This window comes from Stylophora pistillata, chromosome 2, assembly GCF_964205215.1.
Source record: "Stylophora pistillata chromosome 2, jaStyPist1.2, whole genome shotgun sequence".
NCBI lineage: Eukaryota > Metazoa > Cnidaria > Anthozoa > Scleractinia > Pocilloporidae > Stylophora > Stylophora pistillata.
This window is the reverse complement of record NC_142520.1, coordinates 40,591,174-40,617,377: the sequence shown is the minus strand read 5'-3', so window position 1 is coordinate 40,617,377 and position 26,204 is coordinate 40,591,174. Positions and strand designations below refer to the sequence as shown.

General features: G+C 38.7%; 2 protein-coding genes and 2 long non-coding RNA genes across 7 annotated transcripts in view; 3 read left to right on the top strand and 1 right to left on the bottom strand.

The window, feature by feature from the left end:
* The window catches only part of LOC111333875 (N-acetyltransferase 8F1), a 2,863-nt gene extending 2,012 nt beyond the window's left edge, over positions 1 to 851 (top strand). For all 3 annotated transcript variants that reach the window (XM_022939508.2, XM_022939509.2, XM_088751352.1), the window contains one exon: positions 1 to 851. This exon is cut by the window's left edge and continues 493 nt beyond it. In XM_022939508.2, coding sequence (XP_022795243.1) covers positions 1 to 239 — 239 coding nt within the window. In that variant the 3' untranslated portion in view covers positions 240 to 851.
* Positions 852 to 2,542: 1,691 nt separating this feature from the next.
* On the bottom strand, positions 2,543 to 5,940 carry LOC148739498 (uncharacterized). The gene is made up of 2 exons (XR_015997423.1): positions 5,805 to 5,940; positions 2,543 to 5,137 (listed from the first exon to the last, which is right to left on the bottom strand). It is a non-coding gene; the product is annotated as an uncharacterized LOC148739498 (long non-coding RNA).
* Positions 5,941 to 5,949: 9 nt separating this feature from the next.
* On the top strand, positions 5,950 to 22,587 carry LOC111333879 (glutamate--cysteine ligase catalytic subunit). Of its 2 annotated transcripts, XM_022939513.2 has the most exons (20): positions 5,950 to 6,086; positions 6,167 to 6,320; positions 6,546 to 6,709; positions 9,307 to 9,416; positions 10,651 to 10,700; positions 10,840 to 10,909; positions 11,274 to 11,342; positions 12,226 to 12,339; positions 12,699 to 12,757; positions 13,585 to 13,721; positions 14,602 to 14,676; positions 14,904 to 15,020; positions 15,222 to 15,360; positions 17,074 to 17,186; positions 17,778 to 17,870; positions 18,836 to 18,940; positions 19,769 to 19,850; positions 20,124 to 20,221; positions 20,660 to 20,780; positions 21,212 to 22,587. In XM_022939513.2, the coding sequence occupies exons 3-20, from the start codon at positions 6,560 to 6,562 to the stop codon at positions 21,463 to 21,465; spliced, it is 1,956 nt and encodes a 651-aa protein (XP_022795248.1). In that variant the 5' UTR covers positions 5,950 to 6,086; positions 6,167 to 6,320; positions 6,546 to 6,559; the 3' UTR covers positions 21,466 to 22,587. The 2 variants fall into 2 exon arrangements, with proteins under 2 accessions (XP_022795248.1, XP_088607477.1); XM_088751351.1 differs by lacking the exon at positions 6,167 to 6,320 and having other exon boundaries at positions 5,957 to 6,086.
* A 1,157-nt stretch (positions 22,588 to 23,744) lies between these two features.
* On the top strand, positions 23,745 to 26,020 carry LOC111333896 (uncharacterized). Its single transcript, XR_015996106.1, has 3 exons — positions 23,745 to 23,813; positions 24,955 to 25,047; positions 25,605 to 26,020. It is a non-coding gene; the product is annotated as an uncharacterized LOC111333896 (long non-coding RNA).
* The last annotated feature ends 184 nt before the right edge of the window (positions 26,021 to 26,204 follow it).

Genomic DNA, 26,204 nt, shown 5'->3' with positions numbered 1-26,204 from the left:
TGTCTGTATCATCAGCCTGTAGAAGAATGGGAATCGCCAGGAAATTGCTCGACGAGCTGCTCAAACATGCCAAAGAACAGCAATTCGAGAAACTTATATTGACTACCACCAGTGCACAGACACCAGCCATTCGACTTTACAAGAAATACGGCTTCAAGCTTGTAGCAGTATTTCCTTATCCTCAAAAGCTTCTTGCAGACCTGCAGTATTCTTGCTTTGACCTTCGGCTAAACGATTAGGACATTTCTGGAACGCTTCCCTGTGGCTGAGGTGAGCTTCAATAGTCCCGCACTCCCACAGGTAGACTCAACCAAGGGTTGTTAGCTAGTTAGTCACCCATGTTCGCTGGATAAGTGATGATATCACTCAAAGTTAAGACTGAAGCACTTGTAGCCTGTTCAGCACTCAGACACGTTAATAGCAAGACTGTTCAGCCTCTCTATGCTGGTGTTTGTTAGAGACATTAGAGAAGCGAGCTTTTCGCAGCAATACAAACCTGGATTTGTCAGAAAAAAAACAAAAAAACCTTGCCATTGCCATTTTAAATCAAAGAAGTAGAGTAGTTTGTGGTTTTTTAGCATTGATGGTATTCTAGCCGCCACAATCTATTTCAGACAAAACTCACCCAACTAGCGTCACATTTTTTGGTGCCACTATTGAGCGGACTTGAAGCGCCGTACTGATAACCTGATTTCAAAAGCGACAGTTTATTTTGTTCAGGTCACCTTGTAAGTTAGCAGTTTGCTCTTTGCTTAGTTGAACTAAAACTTATCGTGATAGGATTGAATGGTGAAGCTGTCTTCGGAAGTAACTCACGGATTTGTCGTAAATAAATACACATTATGAACTCACTAGTCTAGGTCAGTTCAAAGTTTGTCTCATTTTAGCTGAAGTACAGGAGATGTTATTCCTCTTTAGCGGCGCAGTCGGATTAGATGAAGGTTCATCTAATACTTCTGCAAGACTTCGACCAGAACCAATCGACAAGGAAAGCTTCTTTCAGCATTTTCAACAAAAATAATTTGGAAACAAAAACTCTGTGAAAAGCATCAGAGGCAATAAAACTTTCAGGTTACGCCAAAATTCTCTTTCAAGAAATCGTAAGTTCTTGCGGTGTTTCGAAATGGAATGTGCTAAGCTAAGGCTTTCCCATGCGTGAAATTCAAGAGACCCGAGAGAAATTCCTCGTTCCCCTCACCCTTGTCTCTACGATTGCCAGAGGCTCAAAAACAGTTTAAAGAAACGAAGCACAGGCTTGGAAAGATGGCAAAACTCCAACCTTCAACTAACCTATCTCCCCGCCCCCCACACACCAAAATATATTCCTTGCGAAGAAAATAACGACATGCCCTTGGAGGGAGAACGTCCCCTGAGGATGAATTGACCACATTCTTGAAATTTGCTCATGAAAATGTAATCACTCGTGAGCGCCAAGAATAACAAACTGCACAGATCAAAGTTTAAGTTGAAGGAAGATTTACTTGCGAAATGAAGCAAGCCGGCTGAAGTATTTGACTGAAGCTTCGTCAATTCACTCGTCCTCAACCGACAGGGGGGGGCTGTTTCTGAGACTTGGATATAGGGATTATGCAGCTTGAAAACCATTTGTCCCATTCGCCCGACTTAAGCTCTTTTATCATCAACGTTTATCTTTTTTAAAAATTCTTATTCTTATTTCTTCAACCCATCCTTTATTTTTCGTGCAGCTTTAGTTTTGGTAAGATGTTTTAGAGGTCATAATTTACAAAAATAGACAGAGTAACTCAAAAATAATTTGACCTCCAAGCCATGCGAAATACCCGAGATTAAGACCATCAAACCTAATGATTCGGCACAAAACTCGATCCTCTAAAAGATGGATCATGTTTACTATAACTAGATTATTTTGGGGGTGGAAACTGATCCACAAATCCTCCTCCTTTAAAAGGTCAACTGTCATGCGGGAGAACACCAACAAAACTTTGGTCACGTTCGAGTTTGAATTGCTCTCATGAGTTTATAAGCTGTATGCTACCTGCACTTGCGATGCCCGTGCAAGATCACGGGCTGCACTTTCAAGAATGGCACCTGAGGTCCAAGGTACATAAGAAACGTGCATACGGACGTGACTCGGAGCGATTGAAACAATTCATTACTTGTTACATAAGTGGGGATTTACCCAAAGCTAACGATCACGTCCAGTGAACAATAAGGCTACAAAGAAACCGCGTCCTTCCGGGCATAACTTTGATTGAAAGGGAAACAAAAAACTTGGTAAAAGTAAATTTACGGCACTAGTCTATGTTGGCGTGAACTTTGTTTCCTGAAAAATGATCGCGTCACCTCCGTTCAGTGAAAACAAGCGCTGGCTAATGTCAGGTAAACCAACGAGGCGTGACATATGGGGGAAGTGGGGTATTACGTTTTTCCTTCGCTGCAATTTGTTATTTCCCTGTTATTTGACGTTTACCACCCAAAAGTCACTCAGTGTTGAATTAGGATAGGCGCCCTAACAGTTTTCATGTGCATGAACAGACCACAGCTAAAGAAAATTGACCCCAAGTTCAAATAAATAGCTCATTTTATTGCTCCCACATCATTGACGTAAATAGGTCTGATCTTGACAAAATAACTTAGAAATTATTGATAAAAGCTCTTTCAATTTCTATAAATAAAGTATATTTATCGGTTACGAACTCTCTGTTTTTTTTTACAATATTTAGAAAACATTTTTTTGGCGTGTGTTTGTCGAGGAATTTTGATATTTAGCTACGTACAGGCTTCAAGCAGCATGTTGCCTTTTTCGTCCACAAGAAAAGACATTCCTACAGTGGGCAACGCATACCTCAAAACAAAATTGTAAGTGTAATTTCATCTGTCAGCCTCCTAACTGGGTACTTCTTATCTTACACAGATCGTGATATTAACAACAGTTTTTGAGTTACTCAACAAATAATATATTAATCACCATTAATAAGTCTCCTTTCAGCAGTCTGATTAAATTAGCGTCAGAAAAAAATGAGTCCATTCCAGTATAAGCAATCTGACACAGTTTTTCAATCATTTAGCGAGGATCGACCTTTATGCACGCCCCCAAATCCAGATCGAATTTAACTTGTATTGATAAAATGCTTACTTGATAAAGTGGTTGTCGCGACAGTTCTTGAAGTTTTGAGTTTTGTTCACCTTGAGCCATCTGGTTAGCTCGAGTTGGTTTCTTTTCTTGGCTGTTATCTTACCCGCGGACTGGGTCCTTCGTAGCAGATGTATATTGGATTTCAGTCAATCCTCGTCGAGTTTAACAAACTGTTTACACAAGCAAGCGATAAATAAAATGACATTCGAATTCTACATAAGCAAAAGCGTCATCGATTGGTGGTTGAAATAAGTCATCTAAAGTATGTCGATTTCCAAGTAAGATCGATCTTTGCTTGATTCTTTTAGGGCAACTCCAGATTCCAGCCATTTTGCGTGGTTTTTAAAAGTTTAAGAGACATTGTCACCAGAAGCAGACACCCAAACACAAGACTAATAATGCTATACTCCAGTATCACCTCACATGTAGAGTAACATCTTTGCAACTGTGAAATCTCCATCCTTTTGGCGAATAAACTGAGAAGAATAAATATTGTGGAACACGTATCAACCCCCTCGTTTAGCAGTATTTTCTCTGTAGTGCTCTCAACAGTGTTTTGAGGAAAGGTTATCAGCAGGAATTGCTTTAATACCGATCTCAGAACCCCCCTTATGGACTGATGCGTGACGTATAAGCCGGGCGGTATCATCACGTACGTCACTTTGTAGTGTTTGACAACGGGGGAGTTTACGGAAATTGAAGTTCGTGCCAGCTGTGTATTTTGTTCAGCCACATTTTGACGTGCTTATGTATAAACAACGACAATGTACTCCTTTCTTGTTTAACTGTAATACCTATCTCTCTTTCCCTCTCTATCTTTGAAGAATTACGAAAACCAACCTGCCAACTATCTAGAGAAACTGAAAGAGAGCCTGGTAATTAAGTAAACCAGAAAGTTTCGTTCTCCCCTACTCCAAAATGCAGATGTTTACCAGTTTAACGAAAAGTGGAGAACGTCATTGTGACATTGCACGACAAGTTTCTTTAGTTTTTTTTTTTTTTTTTTTTTTTTTTTTTTTTTTTTTTTCAAGGTCAACTGAAAATAAATCTCCTGGCTGTCTTGAGAAGAGAAATTTAACCCTGAAAACTTGTCAACAATCCATGTCGCGTAGTAAAACTTAGTCTGCGTGACATTTCGCGCATGTTTCAAGATCTTTCGGGTATTTTCGGTCTCTCACCCCCGGAAAGAAAACCGCTCTCTCTTCCCACCTCAAAATGCCGATGTTTACCAAATTATGAAAAGTGGAGAACGTCGAGGCGTCATTACATGACACTTTTCTTTATTGTTTTTAGAGCCAACCGAAAAAATTAATCTCCTGGCTGTTTGGGGAGAAAAATTCAAACCGAAAGCTTGTCAATTATCCATGTCACGTAGTAAAACTTAGTCCGCGTGACATTTCGTGCATGTTTCAAGATCTTTCGCAACGACGTCGTTCCTACGGTCCTGTCGAGGTAAAAAGAGAGGCCCTGGGGACGAAGTTGCTTTCGTGAACGTTTGTTCCACGCCCATGACTACGTACTGTCTATCGAATATTTGTGTTCCTCCTTCAGTTCCACCAAAAATTGGACAATATTGGAAGTCAGAAAAAGAGTCATTTACGCGATTTCACCATAAGCTGCACTTCCGAAAAAAAAATAATTCCCCTAAAAAGCACGGCCTACCGTATATCCGCTTGAGCGTATATAACCTCGTGTCCAAGCCTCGGAAGGGAAAAAGCGAAAGGAAAAATTCCTATTTATGAGATTGGGTTGTGCGATGTGCACTTTCCTTTTTCCAAATGAGCTCACACAATACTGCTTGCCAGAAAGAAAAATCGAGAAAGAAATTCACGCACGTTTCCTTCGCAGCCTCGGTGTGATATCGACCGAGCAGATTTCAAAATGCGGACACCAAAGGGCTGCACCTAATCTCGTGCCCAGATCCCACCGTGTGAAAATGAAACTTAACTTATCAGCCACAAGACTATGCTACACCCACCAATTTACGATTCTGTTTAGAACAAGGGCTCGCTCCAAGGGCTTCTGAAAATTGATAGAATGAAAATAAATAAATAGATAAATAAATAGATGAATAAACTATCTCTAGACCTTCTCTTGTCACACAATCAAACCAGGAATTGCGATCGATGCCAAACATGCCTAGCCTACTTAGGACGCAATGTTTATTTTTTGTTTTTGTCTTGCCTTGTTTTGTTTCGTTTGTTGTTTTACTTTTTTTTTATTTTTTTTTTCTCTTTTTGGACCAAAAAAAGTGCTAAGCCTCAAGCCTTTTCAGAGGGATATACCACATAAGCAATATAGTATTTCCCTCCCAGCCTGCCGCGGCCAACTGATCAGACCCCACTTATCCTGCTCCAAGTTGCAGGAATGAGGTCTTTAGGGTGTCACGCAACGATCCACCAATTGTTGCGTAACATCCCAAATTGAACAGCTGCGAAGGAGATTAGCGGGAATGCAGACGACTCCTCTGTTATTTGTTATCCAAATCCCCAAAATTGTGTTTTGGCATGTCAGGCCCCAGTGACACCTCTCTCGAGCTCTCCGCTCTTACAAATGCATTGCGTCTAGCACTCATGTAAAAAACAAATTAAACTAAGAAAGAAAGTTGTATCGGATCCAGACGGAATATGAATTTTCATCTCACTAGCAGCTGCCTTGTTCTTTTGAGAATAAGAGAAAATAATGATACCTATTATTCGCTCTTGTTTCGGGATAATGATTGCGTGCTAAGGTTGTACAGATTACTCTCTCCGTGCCATTCCCCATCCATTCCTCATATTTCCCATCCCATTCCCTATCTTCCCCATGCCTGGATCACACACAGAAGGCCGGGTTGCTAGTCACAGATTTCTTCGTTGTCACCGGTTATTTAATGAGGGATTTCGAGATTTTACGAAACTTTTTAGACTCTTCTCTCAGCATATTGTGAAAGTAGCATCCTCGAGCCATCCATATTATTTGGATTGTCAAAGTAAGTTTAACATGACAAACAAATGACGCAACTTCCAATATTGGCCTTCTTTAAATATTCTGTCACGTTGTTTTGTTCAGGTATTGGCCACTTGCCTTGGACGAGTCACAACCTTGCTGCTTTCTTTTTTTCTTCTGATGATTTCATATCGACTCTTACACTTTCGCTGAAACTCCACCCGCCTCTTGGAAGCTGATAGGAGGAAATCTTGGCCAAGCCCTGACGGTGCAAATTGTAAACAAATAATTTAAGATTCACGGGAATATATTTCACAAGATTTAAGCTTCGAAGTACAGTCAGTTCAGAACGTGACAACGCCAATAAGATCCAACAATCAACAAGAATTTTTGCACAGTCTGAGTGAATCGCTGAAGTCCTTTCCCAGACACGTTCGATTCAAGCTGTTTGTCTTCATCTAAGTGTGTAATTCGTATTTTCGCGTGTTGTTGCTGGTCGTAGGGTGAAGAACAAACATGGGTCTTCTTTCGCTGGGTTCTCCGTTATCGTGGTCTGAAACCAAACAGTACGCGGATCATGTTCGGAAGCACGGTATTTTGCAGTTTCTGCACATCTACAATAGGCTGAAAGACCGAGAAAATGACTGCTTGAAGTGGGGTGACGAGGTACTTTAAATCGATTTTGTTTTCTTTTTTTAAGTTAATGTATGCAGAATGCATCTTTATCTTGAATAGATTGGTGCAGTTAAGAGCGGTGAATCGCTTAATTATTTAGTTTATACTTGTTCAATAAAAAAAAAATTGCAAGGCATAAGGTTCTGGTTGAAGATTTCCTGCTAAACTACTTGGAGAAGTACCGAGTGTGATTTCTTTCCTTGTTCGACAAGGATGCGAGCCCCTTCGCTGCAGGTCTTAAAATATTCGTGCAGATATTGTTTACTCTTTTGGCGTGTCAGTTGTTACATACATCTTCTTTAGCCAGATTGACGAACAATAAATTAATGTAAAAATCGTAAAATACTAAGTGAAAAATGCTTAAGCACTTCGGGAGGAGCCTTGAAATATTCGATCTATTTTGCTCCAACATCAATGTTTCTTAATTGGAGTGTCTGTATGTCGACCCTAATTATAATAGTGGATGACAAATTTAGAAGTTTGATGCGTTAAGTATTTGTTATTTTTTTTATTTTTATTTATTTGTGAACGAAAGAATGACATGAGTTTGCTCTTGTACTTTGAATTCCGTTTCAATCACTCTGGGGGTTTTTTGTTGGTTTTAAATTCTCATTAAAATTTGCCTAGTCATTTTCCTAATTTAGTCATACAATTTGCTGATCAAGCACCGTTTTATAACAATAGATCAGAAATAATAAGAATCTTGTGTGGAATTTGACATGGAATTTAACCCTTTTCTTTCTATTGTATGTCACCTGACCAGCCATTGGCAATACCATGTACTCTATTAATCCAATTGTGCAGAAGATGAATAATTAATCCTAGGCTTGTTATGTCTCAAAAGAAAAAAATATGCTCTGTTATGGAACATAATAATGTGCTGCATTATTGCATTAAAATGTCTTTAACAGCTCTAAGTTTGAATTATTTGCTATATTTGCAAATAAGACTTGGTTTAAATCAACGCAAAGGAGACATGTGCTACGAAGACCAATGCAAATTGCTAAAATGGCCTACTCTTTCCGACCGTAGAGCTTATTTATCTTTAGTTGAGTGTTATAAATTTTTTTTTGGTTTTTACCATTTAGAATTTGGAGACTTTTTTGATTTCATTACAACTAGATGTACAAGAGCAAATCATCAGTACAAACCAGCAAGACTCAATTAATATAAACATTCGTTTTTCATTAGGATTGTTAAATTATGGAATGAATTACCAAGAAACATATTGGAAGCTGATAATCTTCAGCATTTAAATCTCAGCTTAAATTGTACTTAAGTATTTAATTATAACTGTTTTATTTTCATTTAGACTTATTTTTTAGGGATTTTTCACATAGGGATAACCTCTTAACTTCCTCTTCTGGAAGCATCTTTTCCCTTTCCTTTTAGTGTATATATAGTCTGCTTCTGGAATAAATAAAGTATGTATGTATGTATGTACTAGAGCACCTCTTTCATTAATTGGTTATAACTTTCTAAGTGAGAGCTAAAATATGTGCAGTCAATTTGTGCTACCTACCGTACAGGTGCATTCATTATGAAGTTGTCAGTGGCCTAGGGCAATATGAAGCAAATCCTGTGTTCTGATCGGCTATGTGAGCAGGCAAGATTGACCCATCTTGCCAGCATAGAAACACCTGCTTTGATCCTGTGCGAGGAAAAAAATTGCCTGGAGCAGTCTTTCAAAGTTTATAATTTTTGGACAATGTTGTAGATGGAGTTGCAAAAAGCTGTAGAAGATAATAGTCTAAACAAAGAAATCATACAAGTAAACAACTCTTATGGGTTTGTTGTACTCCATCAGTCAGCTTTTAGTCTTAGCTCTCAAAATGAACAAGTCATTATTCAAATCTTTTTGCTCTGTACAGTAATTCTTTGTTGACCAAGCTTGGTCAGTCAAGATGGCTGGATATTCATTTTTATGGACTTCTCAATCCTGTCACTCCACATAAACACACAAAAAAAGCCACTGCCAATATCCAGCTTCTTGCTTGGTCAGTAACACCTAAAGGTGTATGTACATGTATCAATGACAAAAGCAATTGGCATAGAGCCTCCCAAGGCTCAACACTAACTTTTCGATTTACTAGCCAAGTGGCTAGTGACATCTTAGATGTTTTTAGATGTTACGACAATTTCAGTCTGTTTACTAGCCAAACTGGCTTGTGGAAATTGAAAACCACTGGCCAAAATTGAATTTCTACTAGTCTGTGGCTAGTGGGCTACCTACCGTTAGCGTCAAGCTCTGGCCTCCCCTTACTGAGTAGTAGAAAACCCTCCACCTAATATAATGAACAGAAATCTTGTAACTCGTCTGTAATAACTTACTTGAAAGTCCCTCTCAAATTCCCCTTCCCAACAATGTCGCCTGGAATTTGGTGAACACCAGGTAACACTGAAGGGGAGGAAAGGGGGAGATGGATAAAAGTTATAGAAAAAAATTCAAAAACAAGTCGATCAAGCTAACACTTTTGGATGTCATTGTTGATCAAATCATGTAATTATTTGTGTAATTTTCTATGAGACATCGATTTACTTATTGAATTACAAAATTTGCTCAAAGTTTAACCTTTTTTTTTTCTCAGGTGGAATACACTTTGATAAAACTAGACCATGAGAACAAGAAAGTTTACACTGACTTGAGGGCCAAAGAAATACTAGATGTACTGACACTGGAGGAATTAAGAAATCCAAAGTAAGAAATAGATCCCAGAGATGAGGCTGCAGTTTGTTCACTTCATTGTATATAGGTTTCTTTTCTTTTTTTTTTTTTTTCTATGAACTGGTGTTTTAATGCTGATTGTTAGTTCTTCGCTGGGTCTTACGTCATATTAACCTTCTTAAACTAGCAAAGGCAGAACACTGTGCATAAAATCTCAAAACCATTCTAGGAAGAGGAAAGATTATATGTATATTAGACATCTATATAATATACAGGATAGCCCATTCAGTGTAGTAAACACTGGTATCAATGGGGGTCCTGTTAACCACCCATCCCACCCCAGGGGAGGACATCCATCAGACAGTAATCTCTTGCGTGGGAAATTAACGTCTCCTGCCCCTAACCCTGCAGGAGACGGGACCTCCATTTATTTGTCCTTATCCGAGAAGCCTAGAATATCTAACTATTTCTTGATGTTATAGAAAGGCAGCATATTCTTCTCAATTATTTTAAGACCCGGAGTGTTGGTCCAGCCGGGGCTCGAACCCTCTAACTCCCGCACAACAGTCCAGCGCTCTATCCATTGAGCTAACTGGGAGTCGGTTAACACCCTTATTAACACCTATATTAAGTAAAATTTATGGGAAAGAAATTTGATGTGCAGTGACTGTCAGTAATAATGTCATAGGGATACATCAGGTAAAAAAGTGCCTCGGATTTGATTAGCTTGTAATTGATTATAAATATTATTTATTAAATATTATTTATTAATCAGGTGATTAATAAATAATGTACTCAAAGTAGATATCTACCAGCTAAATGCATTGTATTTTCATTGGAAAAACATATCATGTTTTAAAGTGAAATCAGTTTGTAGCCCTGTTTTAACCTTAAGCTTCAGACTGTCCCGGCTGTCAAAAGTTTTTTTCTACTGTGGGTACATTTTGATTATGAATCATCAATCATTGGTCAGCTCAAGCGTCAATGATTTGTTTTGTTCTAAAGTGAAATGAGTTTGTAGCCCTGTTTAACCTTAAGCTTTTGATTTTCCTGGCTGTCAAAAGTTTTTTCTCTCATGGGTACATTTTTGTAATGAATCATGATTCTCTGGTCAGCTCAAGTGTCATTGATTTGTTTTCTATCTTTAAACCGGTAGTTACAGGTAAATGAGAGTTCATAGTACAAGTAACTGTCAAGTTTGAATAAAAGTACTGGACTTTTAAACCTTATTTTGTTTAGCAATAAATAAATTTAATTTGAATTGCAGGACCAACAAGACTGCATGGAGACCTGAGTATGCAGGCTACATGGTTGAAGGTAAAAATCGATTTCTCTTTATCCTGAATCCCCTTTAGCTTTTGATTTATATTTGAATTCATCTGAACCAAAAATCTCTTCATCTAAACAAGATTGAGGAATTTTGTGACTTGATTTGTTCATTGATTGTAAATTGCAGGAACACCAGGTCAGCCACTGGGGGGATGTATGAGACACTTTAACATGATTGAGGCAAACATGAGGCTAAGGTAAAGTCACAGTTAATCAACAGTGCTAGGCACTAACTTTTCAACTTACTAGCCAAGTGGCTAGTGACATCCTCTGAAGTTACAACAATTTCAGTTTGTTTACTAGACAAACTGGCTAGTGGAAATCGAAAACCACTCACCAAAACTGAATTCCTATTAGTCTGTGGCTAACTAGTGGGCTACTGTTAGTGTCGAGCCCTTAATCAAACTGATAAGTCCTAATGATAACATATGAACTGGTTTGTTGATCTGTCTCTGTGTTGCAGTTTACCTGTTTGCCAAACCTTTCTTTCCTCTCTGTGAAGTACACTGTACAATTTCTTTACACAATTAAGTACTGTACAATTTTTGTTATTACCAACAGACGTGAAGAAGTCTTGAAGAATCTCTCAGAACCTGGAGAAACTGTTCTGTCAATATGTGGATTTCCCAGGTAACTGGATTGTAGTAATGTACAGTGTACCATTAATTACTGCACAATGATTTTATTTTTTATTATTTTTCACTGAACATTATTATATTTATAATTCTTTCCATTACACGAATTGCTTTACATATACAAGTATATGTACTTATAAACAATAAGCTATAGAGATATTTTTCTGTGTTTACATATACTGTATTCATCAAATCATGGGAGGAAGGGTGTGGGATAACCCAACTGAGCTAACCGCCCCCCCAGTTAGTCGAGGGTTCAAGCCCTGGAGAGGCTTTGCTACCTTTCTGAGGAGAATTACTGAGGAGAATTTGCTACCTTTCTATTATATCAAGAAATGGATAGAGATTCTAGTCTTCTCGGATAAGGACGAATAAACCGTAGCTCCTGTTTCCTGCAGGGTTAGGGGTAGGAGACGTTAATTTCCCACGCACAAGATTACTGTGTGGTGGATGTCCTCCCCTGGGGTGGGATGGGTGGGTTACAGTGTTGTAAGAATGGCCCTGAAAAGCCCTATGAGGGAGTGGTGAATTAACGTATGTATTTATGTCTGTATGTATGTATGTATTATTAAGTGTTTTGATGAGGCTACACCCTTCTTAAAGACGGGATGAGTTTCCCATTCACAACATATTTTTCAAAAATGCACACTTATTTAAAATGTTTCAACTGACTGTGTACACTGTATACATACATGAGATTTAGCACACTTACTTTCTTAGATGCTTTACTGATATGGATTTTGTGTTAATGAAAATTACAAAATTGTTAAAAAAGTTTGAAGAATTTACCTTGTAAGAGCTGCTGGATTTTATTTACTTGAGGCTATATTTCTATTGTTTAACTGATGCCAATGAAACATTGATTTCTCTTTTTTTAGACTTGGATGCCCAAACTTTACATACCCAAGCTTTGACCCCAGTCCTGGTGGAGGAACATCCTGTTCGATGTTTTTTCCTGATCAGGCAATATACCAAGGGCATCCAAGATTCAGGTAATGTAACCTGGAAATGTTTGAGCGATAAACTACACTTTGAAACAGTTTACCGGTCTAATAACCCACATGGTTGGAAGAACATAAAATATTTTGTAACTAAAGACGATTTTATGAGTGTTCTTCTAACGTTCCAATGGGTTATTATGCTGGTAAACCACTGGAAAGTGTGGTCTTTTGCTTTTAGGATATAACGATGGGTTTACCAGTGCAATGTACAATAGGCTTTTTACCAATCAGGACACTTGTACAGTCTCAGTTATTTTATAAATATAGAGGTGAATTGGTTCCAAACTCACATGCTGATGCTTTATGCTTTAGACTAAAAACTGATGACTTAAACTGTATTTTTCCTTTAGCACCCTAACAAGAAACATTCGAGAGAGGAGAGGTTCCAAAGTTGCCATCAATATCCCTGGTAGGTTTCCATAAGATGAGAAAAGCAAAACAAAACAAAAGCAATTCTGAGCAGTGAAATAAATTATTAATTTTGTTCCAGAAAATTGCTGATCAATACACCAAATGCAAATATGGCGTCCAATTTGAGTTGCCATTGTTCTGGACTGACTAGCCTCTCACACATGTAATAATCCTTTTGTATTTCCACGTGAAGACGAGGCTAGTCAGTCCAGAACAATGGCAATTCAAATTGGACGCCATATTTGCATTCGGTGTACGGTTGTTAAAAAAAAAAAAAAAAGACCTCTACAAAATTTTTTTAAGCTTGATCCTCAAAATTTGAAGCCCAATACTTGACTTTCAGAGTTTTTAAGCCTATTAGGTAGGGTTTCAAGGCTGAATTGTTACCTTTAGTAAGGTTTGACCAGAACTACATATTTCAAATGGCCAATGTACTTACCATGAGCCGTTCTTTACAACGGTACACAGAACCCATGGAATCTTCTTCGTTTCTTGTTTATTCTCCGCACAGTAACTCACTAAGAGGACTTATAACTCACAATAAACTCTGGAAAACTCTCCCTGAAAACTCTCTATTTTTGTCGCGTCCAGTTGTCTGATTTGCCTCGCACGTGTTTATTACCTTATTTGGTAGTACTCGCAAGTGTCGCAAACGTAGAGGTGTGAGGTCGGTCAAAACTCTTGTACTATTACAGTTTTCCATGCTTCAGTTCTTTCCTTCAATTTCTGTCACTGCAGCTCACATGCAGGGGTCATTTCGTAACTCGTACTCATACAAGTACATGTATCTGCTTTGAGTAAACGTATTTTTTTTTTTTTTGACAGTTTTTAAGGATGTAAACACTCCATCACCTTTCATTGAGAAGTTTCCTGAAGTTGAAGGAGAAGGAGCAGCGGCAGCTTTGCCAGATCACATTTACCTAGACAGCATGGGCTTCGGCATGGGCATGTCCTGCCTTCAGGTAACTGTCATAAACTTCGCCTCATGTATCTGTCTGATGATGCCTATTTTCTCAAAATGAGGTACACTACAGAACTGAGGAAGTCGATCACTGTGCACACCACGGGTGTACACCGCGCACTTGATTGTCACGACGATCCGGCGAAGGACGAACGCTCGAAATATCAATTTTAGAAACTCTACAGCGGCCAATTTCCATTACATGTATCAACCCAGTTGAGAAAACCAATTTATCCTGTACGTAAAACCCCCACCGACGCACGACCACAACTGGCTAAAACATCAAACATATCGAATTCAGAAAGTACACTGCATGTTTGAAGTCTCCCCTGAAAAAAACAGCGAAGACAATGAAATTGAATTACAAGGATACGGTTCTTATCCACATCCGTTAGACGGATCTCCCCTCAGGGAGCTTTTTCTTTAAACCTAACACCACAGCGTACACTATTGAGTTATGAATGCACGCGGGAGGTTGCTAAGCACGAGAGAAGCGTAAGAGTCGCTCGAGGCGATAGCCGAGAGCGACTCCAGCTTCTTGAGTGCTTAGCAAACCTCCCAAGTGCATCCATAACTCAATAGTGTACGCTGTGGTGTTTACCATTAATTTGTTTTATAACATAACATTGATACATTGTAGCTAAAGAGTTCCCTTTTATTTAACAAATCTTACGTGACCAGAAAAAACAAGCGCGTGCGGAAAAATAGTCTTTGCATTTGCTCACGTCTGCAGCGTACATCCATGGGCAAATGGGGGACGCTAAATTGACCAATCAGAGCGCGCGCTTTACTTTGGTTATGTTATAATTTGAATTCTGATTGCTGTAATACTAAAATTACTCCGTGTCAATAGCTTCTAATGGTTATATGGATCATTTCAGATGACATTTCAAGCCTGTAGCATTCAAGAAGCGAGGTTTCTATATGATCAGCTGGCAGTTGTTACTCCCATCGTGGTAAGTACAATGGAATTTAAACAGCCCTAGTGAAAAATGTTCTTATTTTAATGTGCTGGTTGTGCTAACAATTTTGCTTGAGCATTTTAATTGTAAAAATTTTCATGGGATTTCCTCAGCTGCACTTTCGTACTTAATTTAAGTAGGAGAGAAGATATCCCTGTTGGCTGGGTTATGTTTTGTTTGTGATTTGATGTATACCTAGTCATTTCTTTTTCTTCTTGAAGATGGCGCTCTCCGCCGGTACTCCAATCTTGCGGGGGTACCTGTCTGATCTGGATTGCCGCTGGAGCGTGATCTCAGGCTCAGTTGATGATCGCACTCCCGAAGAGAGAGGTCTGGAGGTGAGTACGTATTAAGTATAAATACGTATTAATAATTAATAATTAATAAGGAAACAAAAAGTTTTGTTTCATTTTCTCTCTTTTTTTTTTTTTTTTGTACTTCTCATTGTATTTTATTCGTATTAATGCACAAAGTTTGTATCATAACTATTGCTTTTCCAAAACTCTTCCTTGGAAATGATAGCATTCTCTTTCTTGTAGCCTTTGAAAGAAAACCGATTCGTTATCCCCAAGTCACGGTACGACTCAATAAGTACATACCTGTCTCAAGACGGAGAGAAGTACAGTGATATCGATCTGGTATATGATAAAGAGATTTATCAGCAGCTAATAGACGCTGGTTAGTAAACATCTACTTGTTGTTTGTTCATCTGATACGTAGATCTGGCGCTGATGCTTTTATGGAGAAAGTAATTAAGGACGTTCCAGGGCGATCTGTTTAAACTTTGTTTGCAGTCAGAGAATGGTCATCTTGTATTATATTGTTAAAATATAGAAGGGATCAACCTCGCTCCCAGGGTCTCTCATTTTCCCGCCCCCTGGAGCGAGAGAGGGGCTGGAAGATAATAGACCCTGGGAACGAGGTTGCTAAAGGGATTGTGGTCATTGAATTCACAGGGCGTAAAATTGCGCCTAATACAGGCGCCAACGCGACTAAATTTTTCACTTTGGCGACCAAATCCTGAAAATTAATTGCCAAATTGGCGACTAGAATTTCTAATCACACCTTACCAAGAGATCTAGTGATTGTTGAAGATTTGTAAAGATAAATCTGCAGCAAAGTTCCTCGTTAAGCTCGTTTCCAAAACGCAGCACATGCACGATGTCGGACGTAAATCTACCGTCACTAGACGCCATCTTGGATTTAGGTAAACTATAACGTTGTATATGATCCATTCTAGTGTCCTCTTTGTAGATCGTCCGAATTTAGCGGGCTCATTTTTGATGTTTGTATAACTGTATCACTATGATATGATAAATCTAGTACAGTGACAGGATAAAAAAAATTTGTGTGTGTGTGTCATAATGGCCACCAACTTTTTGGAATTGGCTACCACTTTAAAATATTCAGGAGCCAAGTGGCTACCGGAAAAAAAAATTAATTATACGCCCTGGTTCATTTAGAATGAAAGATGATTTTAATCAGAGAATGACGCGGCCAACTCGGGAAAAGGAACTCCAAGTGCTCTCAGTCTGAGGAGTCGAATATAATGCCTTCTTATTAATACTTTGGATGCTCTACTTCTGAGTTATACGAGACTCGTGGCAGGCTAGGTCGTTTAAAAAAGTAGTACGAACCGCATAATTTTAGCCGTTTGCACGGGGGATGTTTTATCACGGGTCGGACAAAAAGAGGCAGAAGGACCAAGCTAGCAAGGTTGCGTTTACACTGCAGTTTTGGGGGGACCGGACCAATTTCTTGCATGGGACTACAGTATTTGGTACAGCTGTGTGCTGCTATCGAACATGCATAATTCTTGTAAACAAAATGGCGACGCGTGATGCTGAGTTATGGGTACGGACCCGTGTTTTTTCTAGTTTTGGGACCATAGACGTCTATGGCCCCAAAACCAGAAAAAAACACGGTTCGTACCCATCCCCCAAAACATGGTACGGATTGTTTACACGGGCAAAAATGTGAGGTCCGTACTCCATTTTTGACACGTCTGTACCCGATTTTTCTACCTTGTAAACTGCCTTTAAGTCCATTGTGACAAACTTCCTGCATACTTCTAGGACAGGAACGTCGATAGGTAATGCTTTTTCGCTGTGATGTAGGTGAAGATGGTAAATTTTTATCCTGGTTATTTAAGTGAAATATGGTCTTAGTCAGTGAATGACACGCGCATACTCGGAAAATGAAAAACCGGGTGCACTCAATAGGAGTTGACAAAATTATGTGTTTATGTTAACGCACGTGAAAATAGGCCCATTGTTCTTATCAGAAACATATAACCCAGGTTACAAATGTGTACGCGTCAGATATTAGTTCGAAAGTCTTTTTTTTTTTTAATTTAGTAGCTCTTACCATTGTTTTGTTTTCCATTTTCAGGTATTGACGATCAGTTAGCCCGCCATTACGCGCACTTGTTCATCCGGGACCCTTTGACTTTGTTCCATGAGCACATTTATCAAGATGACGAACAGAACACAGATCACTTTGAGGTGCACAGGGTTCCTTTTGAAACCATTTGTTACCTTTTAAAGTTGAATACCAGTTAGAAAAGCCGAAAAAATTAAAGAAGTACACATCGGTGTTGCAGTGTTTTTCGGAAATTCCATGACCGTACACAATCTTTACGTGACGTTTTTGTGTTCAATTTTTGTTTTAATCGATAAGTGGGTCCAAGATGATCGGAATTTTATATATTTTGTGCACAGTGAGGTCCAGAAGGCTAACAAAAACATGTAATAAAGAACTTAACCAATAGGATACTTATATACCTGATTTCTTCCCGAAAGATACCGGTATACCTTAAAATTGTAATCATTTTTATACCAAGTACCCAAACTTGCTTCGAGTTTTTGGTTTCTGTCTGAAAACCGAATGCTGGGAATTCATGAAAACGAGATCGTTTTGACTCTTACATTTATAGTGATGCAACAATGACGAATACACGAATTAAAAAGAACCATGATAGCCGAATGCCCATAAACATGGCCAGCCGATGAAGTTTAGTTCAGTGTACTGAAATTTTTGCATCTTAAGTAACACTGCTTATACTCCAGCATTCTTTTTTTTTTATTTCCCTTCAGAATATCCAGTCAACCAACTGGCAGACTATGCGATTCAAACCGCCTCCTCCCAACTCCACCATCGGGTGGAGAGTGGAATTTAGGCCAACCGAGGTAGGAAGTTACATATTCTCCATCCTGTTCTCTATTCATTTCCTAAGGTGCTGACAAGATGAATTTTTTTAAACAATTGAGAGCTTCACCTTTAGTTAGTTAGGTGGCCGCAAGTACGACCGCATCACGCCATTATTAAGGGAGCTTCATTGGCTGCCTGTTGAACACCGTATTACTTTTAAATTACTTTTAATAACTTTTAAGAACTCTCAATAACTTAGCTCCGTTCTACATTAGTAATATTCTGCACTTATACACCCCTCATAGGTTGTTAAGGTCTTCATCAAAATTTCAGCTTTAAGTTCCTCCTTCAAATCTGAAAACTTATGGAGACCGAGAAACTTCTATATGTGCCCCCAAGTTTCTTTCTTTATTTCTTTCTTTCTTTCTTTCTTTATTGAATTTGTTACACGTACAAAATAGTATCAGCAACTGGAGAAGAAAACAGGACAATGTCCCAATTGATATTCAACCCCAAGTTATGGAAGTGCCTTCCTAGCTATATTAGGCGTAGCCCCAGTGTCGATACTTTTAAAGTCATCTCTAAAAACTTCTCTCTCTGAATGTTATTTTATCGTAGGTTTTATTATTCTATTGTCTATTTCTTGTATGAAGCGCTTTAGAACTTTTGTATAAAGCGCTATATAGGTGATATTATTATTATTATTATTATTATTATTATTATTATTATTATTCTCTTGACCTTGCTGTGTGATTTAGAAGTGATATCGAAAGGAGAAATTAACTGCGAGGTACTCCTAGAGGTAAAAGGGTCCATGTGCTATTTCAACAACCACACACTTTCCCAGTCCTCTCACGTTTCTGCAATGGGCTATGTGAACATGTATCTATGGTGTTTCGAACATGTTTATAACATGAAAAGGTAGCCCGACCGTCACTGGATATATTTCAGGCACCGATATTTCTGATGATTAATTTCTTTGTTTGTTTCTTTGATTCTTCAGGTTCAACTGACAGACTTCGAGAATGCCGCCTATGTGACGTTTGTTGTACTTCTTACCCGAGTAATTTTGTCGTTCGACCTCAATCTTCTGATTCCTTTATCCAAGGTAACAATGAAAGAACTATGTAATTTTGGTTTTATCAACTGAGTTGATAAAGTAAATTGACTTCCGTAAAAAGTTTCAAAGCTGACGTTGCGAGCGTTTACCCGGCTTCGTCAGAGCGGCATGGACGAAGGGCTAATTCTCGAAACGTCAGCTTTTGAACTCTTTACGGTGGCCCTGAGTCTATTTTTATCAACTGAGTTGATAATACCAAATGACCTCGTTACTCCCACCGACGCAGCACCACAGTTTCTTTAGAAACTGACCCCCTTTATTCAATGAAAGAATAATGTTTTTGAGATGATGACTGAGGAAAGGATCTTGCCCGTTCGTAGGTTTAATCAACGCGTCCGAGCATGCAGAAGCTATACCAAAAATTAGAAAAAATTAATCTAGTGTATGGCCCAGTTCGAGTTGAAGTCTGAGAGGCTACGCGGCCTTGAAATGCCGGTACTTAGCCTCGGTCTCTGTAGCATTAAGCGACAAAGACTACAACGGTGATCCCTTATCTTTCCAGTTTCTTTGTTTTGTTTTTTTTCCAAGATTCCCAGTAGAAGTTCACCAGTGCCCATTTAGACTTGGTGGTATCGTAGAGAGAGAGGCATTAATAGTTGAGCATCCACTTGCAACATTGTTTACCAGGCGAGGTCCGAAGCCACGCGCAAGACTCCGGCGTTTTCTGTCGACCCACGTACATGTGCGCGACAAATTTAATCCTTTTCTGCGCAAAATTAAATGTAACCAAAAGCAACAAACAAGAAACAGCAGTCGTCCTAACATTGAGTTTCCTTTTTCAATGTATTGAGTAAAGATATTTTATTGTATTCTTAGGTGGATGAGAACATGGTCACCGCCCAGAAGAGAGATGCAGCCCGCCAAGGACACTTTTACTTCCGGAAGACATTGAAGAAATGTGAGTGAAAAAAAAACAAAACAAAAAAAGTAATAACAATAAACGCACTGAAAAGTTGCATTCCATGCTTTGTCGTGCTACCCTTTTTGTAAAAGCAACGTAACTCCACAAGTTGTCCATCACAGGATGTTGTCTTAGTATAAAAGCGCATTCTTAGAAATGACCAATGGAGAAATGTATGGTCACAAGCTTTTAGAAAAATATTCAACATCTTGGGAGAAAAGTGGTTAATAATTGAACATCTGTTTTATTTAATGTTCTCTCTCTTCCAAGGTCCCGCCGTGGTCAATGGATGCGCACAGAATTCAGAGGTGGAAAAATGCAAAGACGAGTATGAACTGATGACAATTGACAAGATAATAAATGGAAAGGTGAGCGAGGTTGAAAACGTTAAGTGCTCTGTGTTAGGGGATTATTGTTGTTTTCACAAAAACACCTATCCGTATTAGCTTAAATAGATTAGTCATTTCACCTTCTCTGTCGTTGTTTTCTTCCACATTTTGAGCTCGTTTTGGCTTGAAACAATACGGTTTAAGAACCGTCATGACCACGATCAAAAGGTAAACACTCCAAACACGCGGGGAGTAATGAAAAGTTGGACGGTTTGACGTCACACCGAAGCTGACTAGCTATTCAAAGGGGCGGCGCGCGTTTGCAACTTCGAAGTGAATTTTCACTAGGATCGGAGCAACTTTGGAAGCTGAAAAGCGGTAGCTAACTCGGCTTAATAGTAACAACTTATTGGTAGTTATAAGTATGCGATTTTTGGAGTGACCTTGTCCTTGAAATTCAATGCTGTTGTTTTGCAGGAAGGTGAATTTCCTGGTCTGATACCCCTGATGGAGAGTTACCTTAGTAACGTGGATGTCGACATTGACACGCGATGCACCATCTCGCAGTATTTGAAGCTCATCTCTAAGAGAGCGTCTGGTGAGTAACTTATTTTGCTACTCGAATAATATCACGAATTACGCAGTTCATGAGCAGCCACTGTACCCTTTAGGGCTCAGTTGTACAAAGGGCAATAAAGCGAACCATGGGATAAATCGCTCTCTAGCGGATCAAGTGATAGCAAATGGGCTGCGTTATCCACCGGATGGAGATTTATCTAGTGGATAGCTGTAAACCAACAACAAGGGCCTGAATGTTACTTAAATCGAGACTGTCTCTTCGGCTTTTGAACTGCTTAAGAAACTGTGTGAATGTATATCCCACTGACTTAAAGGTCTTAGGTCCTTTATTCTTCTATATCAGTGTTCTGATTGTAATCTTTGCATGATGTGAATTTACTACATCGCCCTTGGTGGGCGTGAAATTCTTCGGTCAAAAGTCTGACTAAAGTCTCTTTCTCGATGCGTTAGGTGAACTGCTGACCACAGCACAATGGATGCGAAAGTTCGTTGAAGTGCATCCTGACTACAGGAAGGACTCTTTTGTCAGCGAAACGATTTGTTACGATCTTATCAACACTTTCGACCGTATTAGTAAAGGCGAAGTTGGAGCCCCTGAACTCTTTGGGAAACCCACTTCGAAAACAAGTGACGTCCTGCTGAAGAAATGTTTGGAAATCAAAGACGAGATGAACAAGATCGAAGCCGGGAAGGAGGTCGTGTAAATAGGTCACTGGTGTGTTTGTATTTATACAGCCATAATATCTAAGCCAGCAATGAAGCCAGCAATGAAGCCCGCAATTTACGTGTTATGGCCAGCATTGTTTTGAAATAAAGGCAGCGTGACGTGTCCTGGTTATGAAAATCCTCATTGCATCGAATGCATCGAAAGTGTTTGAAGCTAAAGGAGAAAATTTTTGAATAACAATCTAAAATTAATGGCAGTAAATAATTGTAACTGACCGTATGAGTATATTGTTAATAACCGGGCACATTCCTGTAGCATTAGAAGTTTGTATAGGTGGCCGTCAAAATGTACGTATGGTACTAGTGACTGCTAAAATCTCTTGAGGTTTCGTTACTGCAAGGGATTTAATTTCTGGACAAGGGGTTGGCCTCATGAAATCAAAGAAAAACTCTAGCCTAAGTAGTGGTATTAAATCTTTTGAATTCTCGTCAAGTTTTTCACCGACTCTTTACTTCAGTTTAGCCTTGACAGCCTAAAATCAGTATGTATCTTCTCCATATTGTTCTCTTTATGTGTCTTAAGGTGCTGACAAAGAGAATTTGCTTAACAATCAATAGCTTCTTTAGTTAGTGATCATTTTCGTTATTCTCGTGACCTTGATGTGGGATTCATGGGTGATATTGTAAGGACAAATTAGATGCTAGTCACTATTTTTTCGGTTGAGTATGTAGTAGTAACAATTGGGGGCAAACTTCGAACGAATTTGATACGGAACCAACCAGTTCTTATTGACGTGACATGGAACCAAAAAAAATATAGCTCTTCAAAGCAATATCTCTAATGTGAAAAAATAAACAAAAACAAAAAACATATAGCAACAAATAAGTAACGTGCGTGTTCACATTGTCTTGATTTTTCCGCATACTTTAAAAAATTGCCGAGCGAGAACTAGTTTCTCGATTTGAAAATATGATATTACATACGTGGTCAAATAATAATTCTTAATGATTTTCGTAAAGCCATTGTTGCGTTTACCCTTGGGTCCTGAGACACGGTGTGAATGCAAAAAACGTCTAGAACATCCTAGGGGCTTCAAGGTAAATGCTTTGTAAATATAATCAGCAGATTTTTCTCACAAATAAAGTCTTTTAAACTGGAATCAAGCTTTATTGCAGTTGTTGTCACGAGTGAATTGTTTCGCTATTTTTTTTTCTTGTAGTTTCTTTTTGTTTTTGTTTTTGTTTGTTTGTTTGTATGTTTGTTTTTTTTTTTTTTTTGGTGTATTTAATTGCCCATTATTTCTACTCTCCCAAACATAATTAGCTGGGACACTTTTCCAGAACAACGCCTGCGATATTTCTTCACCTCCTCACCTCCTTCCAATACCGTGTTGATTGTCAACGCGTCCATGCTGCCTTGAAGGGTACATGCCATCTTGCAGACCAACATCTGTTGCCAACTTTTCTGTACCAATATTAGGACAGGGGAGGCAGTAAGTATTGTGACACAAGCAAAATCCTTAAAGTGCACCTGATCCTTAATTTTTTTTTTTTTTTTTTTTTTTTTTCACTTAAAAAAAATCTTTCTGCTTTGGCGAGTATTTCATCGAAAAAATTGTTGGATTTGGTTAAACCCTTATTTTTTTATGCCCTGTTGAAGTCGAGAGCCGAAATGGACCACGACCGCGTAAATGGGGATCTGGGCATAGGATACTTGTGACATCACTTCGAGAAGACGCCAGGGAATTCTCAGCCAGTCGACGACCTGCGAAAGCCTCTCTAGCACTACATTCATTCTGCGGCATATTTTCGACCAATATCGATCTAACCTTCCAAACATAACCAGTGAACTGTGCAAAATGGCGCGAAATACAGATTGTTGGGTTCTCGAAGTGACGTCACACTAGCTAGTCACCAGACTCTTGATTCTTGAAACGCTGTCTTGAGTCAAAATGGCGCTGATTTTAATGCGATTTCCCGTACCTCAACCGGGCACAAAAATTCGAAGATTTGACCAAATCTAAAAATTTTTTCCACGAGATACTCACCAAAGCATGAAGATTTTTTTAAACGAAAAAAAAATTAGGGGTTAGGTGCACTTAAAGCTTCGCCTGTCACACCCCCACCTTCCCACACACACCCACCCCCCCCACACACACACACACACACACACACACACACACACACACACCGGTCTCTAAAAGAGATTTTTTGCGTGGGTCTCATCGGAAATTAAATTAATCAACGCAACACTCACGTGATGTATCATGTTGTGTCAAAAAGATAAAAATTAAACCACTAACCACCATTTATATTACATATGTAGTGGTTGTCATTGAAACTAACCTTAAAAGTGATCCAAGCTCCGACCTTTTTGGTTGCCAAGGTGAGCAGAAAAAAAATTGGCAACCCTGTTTGCAAGGAGGGTCGCCGATTCGCGCGATGTGTGTCAGGCGCTCGTGAAAAAAGCTGTAATAATGTTCTATAACTTGAAGTTGATAGTCTATAGTAAAAGTGAGATTAGCAGTACGTGAGATAAAAATTTGAAGTCGCTAAATGTCGTTCTTGGGAATACCTGATCTTGGAGCCCTGCGAGGTTAATGATTATGGCCAAAGTGGAAAACTGCTGTGATCACGAACCTCTCTATAATAACAAGTATCATTAAAGGTGGCAAGTTTTGAAGAAACTGTGATGCTGCGTCGGTGGGAGTAACACGGTAATTTGGTTTTATCAACTGGATAATGAAAGCTGACGTTTCGAGCGGTGGCCAATTCAAATATCAACTTAGTTGATAAAAGCAAATAACAATAACAAGCAGTCATCCTCAATAATGACGAGAGGTTAAAAGTTCTTGAGTGGCCGCTTGAGTTAATAGAAATTTCGCTGTCACATTTTGTTTAGTTCAGTCATTACACTGCGCAGAATCATTCCATTTAAATGAATGTGCATGAACCATTTAACAGCAGTGTAACTTAGTGAGGCATCACATTAAAGTGGTAGTTTAAACGCGTCTTAATAACTAACAGAAGGCTTTTTCCCACGCTCTAAATAAATAGAAATTTATTCAAATAAATAAGAAAAAGTAAAAGATTGGAAAGACATTGACAAGACTTCGAAGAGGTACGTTGACTGAATTTTTCTCGTTAGTATCAGTCAGCAGATTTCAAATTTTACTGAAAGTGTCCTCCATTGGTCTGAGCGATAAATTCGTAGTTTGAAACTGGCAATGTTATACTGGCTCTCCAGTTTTTTTCTTATTCACTCTTTTCTTCTACACAATATGCTTGTGATCGTCTGTGTAAGTTGTCGTTATCATTGTACTTTATGGCCGGTCTGCTGTATATTTTTGTTGTTGTTGTTGTTTTTTTTCATTTGTTTTTTTATCAAAAAGACCGCATCAAACGAATCTTCGCCATATTCGGGACATGTGTCTTTTTTAAGCGGGAATAAAGTGACAGGCTGTCACATATTTTTTTTTCCTTCTCATTATTCCTCTCGGTTTCTTTTTTTCTTTTTTATTTAACAGGGCTAAAGAATATGGCAACCAGGAACTTTATATTGCTTTGTGTCTTCCTTTCCAGTTTCTGGTTCATCTGTGGCAGACCATTGGAAGATCAAGGTACAGTACTTTTAGAGTTTTAGACCACAATAAACAGAAGTATGAAATATATAAAAGGCGCATTAAAAATGAACAGCCAGCTATTACCGCATTACGTACTGCCGTCCGTGTTTCATCTTTGTTCTCTTTATTTATTTATTTTAATTTTTCTTCTTGAAAATTCTGTTACTTTTGTTCCAGTATTACATTTATTACTTAAAATGATTGCAATTTGTTTTTACCTAAGTAGCAGTTATTTCTGGCTTTACTTTGCCTGTTTGTTTGTTTTTGTTTGTTTGTTTGTTACGAGTTTGTTTTTCTGCGCTTGACTGAGGCAGTTTGCTCGCTTTTTATTTGACCTATCACTGGCCCTTTCTCACATGGGCTTTGGTTATAAGACACTGAGTCAAAGTATACTCTGACATTTTCTCTACCTAAGCCAAGCTATAATTTGCTTCGTCTTTGATATCTGTTTGACAGCGCGTCATTGAAAATCGTACTGCGTATCGACTTGAAGGGATAGTATCATGAGCTGCGCGTGTAGTTTCGGGTCTCAATTACATTTCCCTTAAAAACAGGTGCTCTGGTTCAGACAGAAATGGACGACGGATTGACGAGTAGAGAAGTCGCTATCGCTCAAGGTCACCGCTTTAACAAGCCCGTAAAGAAGTCTTTCACTTACGGCACAGGGTATGGTCATTACCCCAATCCTGATGATCATGAAGATCTGGAGACGTCGCAATACCTCACTGATCTCGAGCAGTTTTACAACTATTGGTTTGGAGGTTAACTCACTGCCACTTAGAAATTATCTTTTAATTGCCGTATTAATCAAGTAAAGGTCCAACTCTGTTTAGGTTCGTTATAACGTCCGCGTAGCAGCAGAGAAAAAAAGGCTGACATAGGTTTGGCCTTCAATAAATTATTGCATGTAACATGTTACATGTTATTGCAAAACGTTGGCATGAAATAAACTCTTTCTTTCTACGTTGGAGAGGTTGTTTATGTTACTTTTGTACCTGGCCCACGTTAAAACGGGAATTTTAAAGGAGCTTAAATGGTTACGGCTGTAAGATCCCTGAAACATCAGTTTTTCCTTTTTATCGTTGTTTCGATTCGTCGAAGAATGTTGTTATAATTTTTCAACGCACATACATGTGAAATGTGAAAATGCGAAA